The sequence below is a fragment of the Coregonus lavaretus genome (genome assembly GCF_964263955.1).
Source record: "Coregonus lavaretus genome assembly, chromosome: 1".
NCBI classification, from domain to species: Eukaryota; Metazoa; Chordata; class Actinopteri; order Salmoniformes; family Salmonidae; genus Coregonus; species Coregonus lavaretus.
This window is the reverse complement of record NC_139988.1, coordinates 66936280-66946684: the sequence shown is the minus strand read 5'-3', so window position 1 is coordinate 66946684 and position 10405 is coordinate 66936280. Positions and strand designations below refer to the sequence as shown.

The 10405-nt window shown below is 39.6% G+C and overlaps 1 protein-coding gene across 1 annotated transcript in view; it reads right to left on the bottom strand.

The window, feature by feature from the left end:
• The window catches only part of LOC311131670 (uncharacterized protein), an 11014-nt gene extending 2809 nt beyond the window's left edge, over positions 1 to 8205 (bottom strand). Inside the window, exons 1-4 of the mRNA XM_084164783.1 lie at positions 8078 to 8205; positions 7718 to 7917; positions 5820 to 5885; positions 5133 to 5172 (exon numbers count right to left, since the gene is read on the bottom strand). Of these exons, the coding sequence (XP_084020909.1) occupies positions 5133 to 5172; positions 5820 to 5885; positions 7718 to 7917; positions 8078 to 8195 (424 nt within the window). The 5' untranslated portion in view covers positions 8196 to 8205. The remainder of the gene's footprint in view (positions 1 to 5132; positions 5173 to 5819; positions 5886 to 7717; positions 7918 to 8077) is intronic.
• Positions 8206 to 10405: the final 2200 nt, after the last annotated feature.

Sequence of the window (10405 nt, the reverse complement as noted above, 5' to 3'; positions counted from 1 at the left end):
CAGCGATGCTCCCCATCCAACCTGACAGAGCTTGAGAGGATCTGCAGAGAATAAATGGGATAAACTCCCCAAATACAGGTGTGCCAAGAATGTAGATTCATACCCAAGAAGACTTGAGGTTGTAATCGCTGCCAAAGGCGCTTCAACAAAGTACTGAGTAAAGGGTCTGAATGCTTATGTAAATGTGATATTTCATTATTTATTTTTATATATACAAAAAAATCAGTCTAAAAAGCTGTAGTTTGTCTTTATCTTTTAGCTGTTCATGTTGTTTTCTGTTTAGTTCATCTATCTCCTTTAGTAGTGTTTCCTTATGTTCAACTTCCTGTTTGCTCTTTTCTAGGACACAGTCTCTTTTCTGCAGTTGAACTCTGCACTTCTGTAGTTCTTTTTCCAGTGCCTCAACTTGCTTCTTACTATTCTCCAGCTCACTAGCAGTGCTTATGTCATCCAGTTTTGTGTCTTTGTCCCGAAGCTGTTTGAATTTCTCATTCAGTTGTTTTGTGGCATCAAATACAGTAAAAAACTAACATTTAACTAGCAACCATTACTCTAAGACTATCAGACTCTGACTAATAAAACATTTAGGTGAAATCTGTGCTCCATATTTGCATACTGTATAGGTGATATGAAACATTTGAATGGGTCAATAAAAATACATTACAAAAGTATGCATGGGGAGTATGAGAGAAATGTACCCTTAGACATGTAGGTTGTTGGTAGGGTAAATTACCTTTGGCTGTATGTTTAGACTCCTCCAAATCGTAGCGACTGCTTCTTTATTGCGAGGACAGTCCAGTAGTCCATGGTTCTCATGGAACAGACAGTCCACTGTTAGTATATCATGTCTGGTCACCAGTATGCTACTGTTAGGTACTGTGCAGTCTGGGTTGAAGGAATGATGCAGCACCACCAAAACAACACGTTTACCAGCTGTTTAGAAAGTGACAATAAAATGTTTAGCATGAGAAAAAGCTAACAAATAAAGCATTCAGATAATTAGCCTCTTGCTAGATACATAGGTCAACACTGACATGGATTTGATATAAAACATTTCAGATCTGCAGTATATGTCAATAACTTTGCTTCTTACTTGGTATCTCCTGCAGTGCTGCTTCAATATCAGTCCCAGCACGACTGACGATAGGACAGAAAGTCATAATGACATCACTCTCCTCCAGGGTCCTCACTTCAGTAAAGTCTCGTTGCATGGTGAGTTGTTTCAAAAAGTCCTTATGAGAAGCCAAGGTATTGCCACTAACAACAGTGAAGAATTTTTTCATCCTTGGATTACCTGCAACAGGATATTAAAGATGGAACCTGTATTGTTAATTCCATGACCTTGATCATTAGTGCAGCTGGTTTATGTAAAAAAGGTGGCGTATCAGCTCGGCTACTTTTTGTAACAACATACAACTTTATAACTGACATATTTTGATGAAATGTTAGACCACACATCGACCTTCATATGATGGGCACACTTACAGATATTTTGCTCACATTCTAAGTGTAAGCACTGCAAAAGCTCACTATGAAGGAGTTTTTGATCAAGTACATTTAAGCAAGAAAAAACCCCAATGGCATCTGAGAAAGTAACATGTTGATTTACAATGAACACTGGACTCTGCCATTTTGCCTGTATAAAAAAAAGTTTGAAATCATTACTACACACATCATTAGGTTACTTAGTAGTAGTATTTTTGTTATATTTTCTCCTTCCCAGTAAAAATTGTCTGTATTTAAATTGGAATGTTGTGTTTATTTTTGGAAATTGAAAGTAATACTTCTTGGGCTCTATTTTATGCATGCTCATTTGCAATTTCGACCTGTTAAAGCTGTCACTCTTCTGTTTTCAAACCCTAGCGCCAGGATTGGTAATTTACCTGTTTTATATGAGCTTGCTTGCGCTGAGGTGTGAGGGGTGGAAATATCTGACGTGTGTCCTTAAAAACGCTTGCATATGGAACAAGAGGGATGTGCTTTTTGTACCAGTAAAGCTTGTATTTAGAAACATAAAAAACTAAATGTTTTTGATAAAACATTTATTAAAAAACCAAGCATAGCCTCCACTCCTCTCAATAAAGGTGCTTTTTTTTGGTCCTGCCCAATGCATTCGCCAAGTAGTCAAGACTATCATAAAGGGTTTGGCACATCAGACCACTTTCAAATAAATCTTTATTAAAAGATCAAGTTTGGGGCCATCCTATTTTCATCTATCTAGGCTAATCTACATTATTTTAGCCAGATCCTGTTATTATTTTGAATGTGCGTAAAAACTCCTCCATGTAGGCTATTTGCTCATCATGGAAGAAGAGATGAGATGATCCGGTGACACTCATATTTAAAAACAATTATGTTATTTTCCTGTAAGAATTGCTTGTATTCCATTTCGATTGAGCCCTTGTAGGCTACCCTTACCCTACTATAACGAAAGCTAGATTCAAAAGCAATGCGTCTGGTGTCTTTCTTATCCTGGCCATCCATTAGCCAAGTAGCCTATCCATAAAAGGTTTCTAAATGGTCTACTCGTGAGGCTTTTGTATTACTCACAATTCACACACTGTAGGCCTACCTGCAGTGCATAGGATACTCCATTCGGCTTGTATCCATCCCCATTTCAAAAGAGCACCTCTTGTCCGGTTACCAAAGACACACTCCTCCAAACATATTGAAATTATTCAGTCTTATAACACCATATCATCGGTAGGCTATATCTAGCCCATTCATAGACGCTAACTACCTTTAGCGCCTATTGACAATAGTATCCTCTGGTCGGGGTAGTTTTGTTAAAGGACTGGTTGCACGCACGATATACTGCACACTCAACAAAAACATAAACGCAACATGTAAAGTGTTGGTCCCATGTTTCATGAGCTGAAATAAAAGATCCCTGAAATGTTACATATGCCCAGAAAGCTTATTTCTCTCAAAGTTTGAGCACACATTTTTAAAGATCCCTGTTAGGGAGCATTTCTGCTTTGCCAAGATAATCCATCCACCTGACAGGTGTGGTACAGTGGGGAGAACAAGTATTTCATACACTGCCGATTTTACAGGTTTTCCTACTTACAAAGCATGTAGAGGTCTGTCATTTTTATCATAGCTACACTTCAACTGTGAGAGACGGAATCTAAAACAAAAATCCAGAAAATCACATTGTATGATTTTTAAGTAATTAATTTGCATTTTATTGCATGACATAAGTATTTGATCACCTACCAACCAGTAAGAATTACGGCTCTCACAGACCTGTTCGTTTTTCTTTAAGAGGCCCTCCTGTTCTTCACTCATTACCTGTATTAACTGCACCTGTTCGAACTCGTTACCTGTATAAAAGATACCTGTCCACACACTCAATCAAACAGACTCCAACCTCTCCACAATGGCCAAGACCAGAGAGCTGTGTAAGGACATCAGGGATACAATTGTAGACCTGCACAAGGTTGGGATGGGCTACTGGACAATAGGCAAGCAGCTTGGTGAGAAGGCAACAACTGTTGGTGCAATTATTAGAAAATGGAAAAGTTCAAGATGACGGTCAATCACCCTCGGTCTGGGGCTCCATGCAAGATCTCACCTCGTGGGGCATCAATGATCATGAGGAAGGTGAGGGATGAGCCCAGAACTACACGGCAGGACCTGGTCAATGACCTGAAGAGAGCTGGGACCACAGTCTCAAAGAAAACCATTAGTAACACACTACGCCGTCATGGATTAAAATCCTGCAGCGCACACAAGGTCCCCCTGCTCAAGCCAGCGCATGTCCAGGCCCGTCTGAAGTTTGCCAATGACCATCTGGATGATCCAGAGGAGGAATGGGAGAAGGTCTTGTGGTCTGATGAGACAAAAATTGAGCTTTTTGGTCTAAACTCCACTCGCCGTGTTTGGAGGAAGAAGAAGGATGAGTACAACCCCAAGAACACCATCCCAACCGTGAAGCATGGAGGTGGAAACATAATTCTTTTGGGATGCTTTTCTGCAAAGGGGACAGGACGACTGCACCGTATTGAGGGGAGGATGGATGGGGCCATGTATTGCGAGATCTTGGCCAACAACCTCCTTCCCTCAGTAAGAGCATTGAAGATGGGTCGTGGCTGGGTCTTCCAGCATGACAACGACCCGAAACACACAGCCAGGGCAACTAAGGAGTGGCTCCGTAAGAAGCATCTCAAGATCCTGGAGTGGCCTAGCCAGTCTCCAGACCTGAACCCAATAGAAAATCTTTGGAGGGAGCTGAAAGTCCGTATTGCCCAGCGACAGCACCGACACCTGAAGGATCTGGAGAAGGTCTGTATGGAGGAGTGGGCCAAAATCCCTGCTGCAGTGTGTGCAAACCTGGTCAAGACCTACAGGAAACATATGATCTCTGTAATTGCAAACAAAGGTTTCTGTACCAAATATTAAGTTCTGCTTTTCTGACGTATCAAATACTTATGTCATGCAATAAAATGCAAATTAATTACTTAAAAATCATACAATGTGATTTTCTAAATTTTTGTTTTAGATTCCGTCTCTCACAGTTGAAGTGTACCTATGATAAAAATTACAGACCTCTACATGCTTTGTAAGTAGGAAAACCTGCAAAATCGGTAGTGTATCAAATACTTGTTCTCCCCACTGTATATCATGAAGCTGATTAAACAGCATGCTCATTACACCGTACTTTCTACAAAGTTACAGAAAGCTAAACCAACAACTACACAAACTGAAATTGCATACATTGTAAACGAAGGTCCAACGAAGAAAAACTTAGCTAGCTAGATAGCATTGATTTGTTAGGCTTCATCTATTACTATAGGCCTATGTGTGAAATTAGTTTTGATATAGTTTAGGTGTAGTTTCGATGGGCCATTGTCAGATGGCAGTAAACTGTTGGGTTGGGGAAAAGAGGAATGGGGAAAATTGACTTGCCCTCCCTCCTAAAACTGCTTATAACACAAACTATGTTGGTGATATCAAGATTCTAACAACAACGGTGAGTTGAATAGACTTATTTAGGAAAAGACAAAGACGGGGGTGACATGACTTAAAAAATGGCAGAGTAATTAAAATGTTTAATTCATATGAAATCAAAAATGACAGTCTCTGCACTTGTTTGGAAAAAATCACTGAGATTTATAGATCAGACTCACCAGTCATCTTGCTTCTCCCTTCAGTCATCAGATCCTGTACCTGATGTTATGAGATGACAAAGGACATGCAAATTCTGTGTTGGGACATTAGGCGAAAATGCAAGGCAGCTGAGTTGATACTACATGTATGACATGGGGCGGCAGGTAGCTTAGTGGTTAAGAGCGTTGTGCCAGTAACCGAAAGGTCGCTGGTTCTAATCCCTAAGCCGACTAGGTGAAAAATCTGTCGATGTGCCCTTGAGCAAGGCACTTAAGTCGCTCTGGATAAGAGCGTCTGCTAAATGACTATAAATGTAAAAATGTAAAATGTATTAAATTAAATAAAATAAATTCTACACACAATCTACACACAATGCCACATAATGGCGAAGCAAAAACAGGTTTTTAGAAATTGTTGCTAATTTATAAAATATAAAAACAGATAAAAAACAGCGGTTTGATTTTCTCATTCAGTTGTATTGTGTCATCAAATACAGTAAAAAAAACGAACATTTAACTAGCAAACATTACTCTAAGACTATCAGAAACCAACTAGTAAAATGTTTTTGGGAAATCAGTTCTTCTCCATATTTGTATACTGTATAGGTGATATGAAACATTTGAATGGGTCAATAAAAAAACATTACAAAAGTATGCATGGGGAGTATGAGAGAAATGTACCCTTAGGTTGTTGGTAGGGTAAATTACCTTTGGCTGTTTGTTTGGACTCCAAAACATACGCTTTTCTTTATTCTGAGGAATGTCCAGTAGTCTCTGCATGTCATGGAACAGACAGTCCATTGTTAGTATATCATGTCTGGTCTAGTACAGCGCATTGGGAAAGTATTCAGACCCCTTTACCTTTTTCACATTTTGTTAAGTTACAGCCTTATTCTAAAATTGATTAAATAAACCATTTTCCTCGTCAATCTGCACACAATGCCCAATAATGACAAAGCAAAAACAGGTTTTAGACATTTTTGCTCATTTATAACAAATAAAAAACATAAATACCTTATTTACATAAGTATTCAGACCCTTTGCTATGAGACTCGAAATTGAGCTCAGGTGCATCCTGTTTCCAATGATAATCCTTGAGATGTTTCTACAACTTCATTGGAGTCCACCTGTGGTACATTCAATTGATTGGACATGATTTGGAAAGGCACACACTCGTCTATATAAGGTCCCACAGTTGACAGTGCATGTCAGAGCAAAAACCAAGCCATGAGGTCGAAGGAATTGTCCATAGAGCTCTGAGGCAGGATTGTGTCGAGGCACAGATCTGGGGAAGGGTACCAACAAATATTTTGCAGTATTGAAGGTCCCCAAGAACACAGTAGCCTCCATCATTCTTAAATGGAAGATGATTGGAACCACCAAGACTCTTCCAAGAGCTGGCCGCCCGTCCAAACTGAGCAATTGGGAGAAAAGGGCCTTGGTCAGAGAGGTGAACAAAAACCCGATGGTCACTCTGACAGAGCTCCAGGGTTCCTCTGTGGAGATGGGAGAACCTTCCAGAAGGAGAACCATCAATGCAGCACTCCACCAATGAGGCCATTATGGTAGAGTGGCCAGACGGAAGCATCTCCTCAATAAGAGGCACATGACTGACCGTGAGGATCAAGAGAAAGATGAACAGAGCAGAGTACAGAGAGATCCTTGATCAAAACCTGCTTTAGCACGCTCAGGACCTCAGACTGGGGTGAAGGTTCACCTTCCAACAGGACAACGACCATAAGCACACAGCCAAGACAACGCAGGAGTGGCTTCGGGACATGTCTCTGAATGTCCTTGAGTGGCCCAGCCAGAGCCCGGACTTGGGACTTGAACCCGATCGAACATCTCTGGAAAGACCTGAAAATAGCTGTGCAGCGATGCTCCCCATCCAACCTGACAGAGCTTGAGAGGATCTGCAGAGAAGAAATGGGATAAACTCCCCAAATACAGGTGTGCCAAGAATGTAGATTCATACCCAAGAAGACTTGAGGTTGTAATCGCTGCCAAAGGCGCTTCAACAAAGTACTGAGTAAAGGGTCTGAATGCTTATGTAAATGTGATATTTCATTATTTATTTTTATATACATTTTTTTTTAAATCTAAAAACCTGTAGTTTGTCTTTATCTTTTAGCTGTTCATGTTGTTTTCTGTTTAGTTCATCTATCTCCTTTAGTAGTGTTTCCTTATGTTCAACTTCCTGTTTGCTCTTTTCTAGGTCACAGTCTCTTTTCTGCAGTTGAACTCTGCACTTCTGTAGTTCTTTTTCCAGTGCCTCAACTTGCTTCTTACTATTCTCCAGCTCACTAGCAGTGCTTATGTCATCCAGTTTTGTGTCTTTGTCCCGAAGCTGTTTGAATTTCTCATTCAGGTGTTTTGTGGCATCAAATACAGTAAAAAACTCACATTTAACTAGCAACCATTACTCTAAGACTATCAGACTCTGACTAATAAAACATTTAGGTGAAATCTGTGCTCCATATTTGTATACTGTATAGGTGATATGAAACATTTGAATGGGTCAATAAAAAAACATTGCAAAAGTATGCATGGGGAGTATGAGAGAAATGTACCCTCAGTACATGTAGGTTGTTGGTAGGGTAAATTACCTTTGGCTGTATGTTTAGACTCCTCCAAATCGTAGCGACTGCTTCTTTATTGCGAGGACAGTCCAGTAGTCCATGGTTCTCATGGAACAGACAGTCCACTGTTAGTATATCATGTCTGGTCACCAGTATGCTACTGTTAGGTACTGTGCAGTCTGGGTTGAAGGAATGATGCAGCACCACCAAAACAACACGTTTACCAGCTGTTTAGAAAGTGACAATAAAATGTTTAGCATGAGAAAAAGCTAACAAATAAAGCATTCAGATAATTAGCCTCTTGCTAGATACATAGGTCAACACTGACATGGATTTGATATAAAACATTTCAGATCTGCAGTATATGTCAATAACTTTGCTTCTTACTTGGTATCTCCTGCAGTGCTGCTTCAATATCAGTCCCAGCACGACTGACGATAGGACAGAAAGTCATAATGACATCACTCTCCTCCAGGGTCCTCACTTCAGTAAAGTCTCGTTGCATGGTGAGTTGTTTCAAAAACTCCTTATGAGAAGCCAAGGTATTGCCTCTGACAACAGTGAAGAATTTTCTCATCCTTTGATTACCTGCAACAGGATATTAAAGAAGGAACCTTTATTGTTAATTCCATGACCTTGATCATTAGTGCAGCTGGTTTATGTAAAAAAGGTGGCGTATCAGCTCGGCTACTTTTTGTAACAACATACAACTTTATAACTGACATATTTTGATGAAATGTTAGACCACACATCGACCTTCATATGATGGGCACACTTACAGATATTTTGCTCACATTCTAAGTGTAAGCACTGCAAAAGCTCACTATGAAGGAGTTTTTGATCAAGTACATTTAAGCAAGAAAAAAACCCAATGGCATCTGAGAAAGTAACATGTTGACTTACTATGAAAACTGGACTCTGCCATTTTGCCTGTATAAAAAAAAGTTTGAAATCATTACTACATACATCATTAGGTTACTTAGTAGTATTATTTTTGTTCTATTTTCTCCTTCCCAGTAAAAATTGACTGTATTAAAATTATAATGTTGTGTTTATTTTTGGAAATTGAAAGTAATACTTCTTGGGCTCTATTTTATGCATGCTCATTTGCAATTTCGACCTGTTAATGCTGTCACTCTTCTGTTTTCAAACCCTAGCGCCAGGATTGGTAATTTACCTGTTTTATATGAGCTTGCTTGCGCTGAGGTGTGAGGAGTGGCATTATCTGACGTGTGTCCTTAAAAACGCTTGCATATGGAACAAGAGGGATGTGCTTTTTGTACCAGTAAAGCTCGTATTTAGAAACATAAAAAACTAAATGTTTTTGATAAAACATTTATTAAAAAACCAAGCATAGCCTCCACTCCTCTCAATAAAGGCGTTTTTTTTTGTCCTGCCCAATGCATTCGCCAAGTAGTCAAGACTATCATAAAGGGTTTGGCACATCAGGCCACTTTCAAATAAATCTTTATTAAAAGATCAAGTTTGGGGCCATCCTATTTTCATCTATCTAGGCTAATCTACATTATTTTAGCCAGATCCTGTTATTATTTTGAATGTGCGTAAAAACTCCTCCATGTAGGCTATATGCTCATCATGGAAGAAGAGATGAGATGATCCGGTGACACTCATATTTAAAAACAATTATGTTATTTTCCTGTAAGAATTGCTTGTATTCCGTTTCGATTGAGCCCTTGTAGGCTACCCTTACCCTACTATAACGAAAGCTAGTTTCAACAGCAATGCGTCTGGTGTCTTTCTTATCCTGGCCATCCATTAGCCAAGTAGCCTATCCATAAAAGGTTTCTAAATGGTCTACTCGTGAGGCTTTTGTATTACTCACAATTCACACACTGTAGGCCTACCTGCAGTGCATAGGATACTCCATTCGGCTTGTATCCATCCCCATTTCAAAAGAGCACCTCTTGTCCGGTTACCAAAGACACACTCCTCCAAACATATTGAAATTATTCAGTCTTATAACACCAAATCATCGGTAGGCTATATCTAGCCCATTCATAGACGCTAACTACCTTTAGCGCCTATTGACAATAGTATCCTCTGGTCGGGGTAGTTTTGTTAAAGGACTGGTTGCACGCACGATATACTGCACACTCAACAAAAACATAAACGCAACATGTAAAGTGTTGGTCCCATGTTTCATGAGCTGAAATAAAAGATCCCCGAAATTTTACATATGCCCAGAAAGCTTATTTCTTTCAAAGTTTGAGCACACATTTTTAAAGATCCCTGTTTGGGAGCATTTCTGCTTTGCCAAGATAATCCATCCACCTGACAGGTGTGGTACAGTGGGGAGAACAAGTATTTCATACACTGCCGATTTTACAGGTTTTCCTACTTACGAAGCATGTAGAGGTCTGTCATTTTTATCATAGCTACACTTCAACTGTGAGAGACGGAATCTAAAACAAAAATCCAGAAAATCACATTGTATGATTTTTAAGTAATTAATTTGCATTTTATTGCATGACATAAGTATTTGATCACCTACCAACCAGTAAGAATTCCGGCTCTCACAGACCTGTTCGTTTTTCTTTAAGAAGCCCTCCTGTTCTTCACTCATTACCTGTATTAACTGCACCTGTTCGAACTCGTTACCTGTATAAAAGATACCTGTCCACACACTCAATCAAACAGACTCCAACCTCTCCACAATGGCCAAGACCAGAGAGCTGTGTAAGGACATCAGGGATA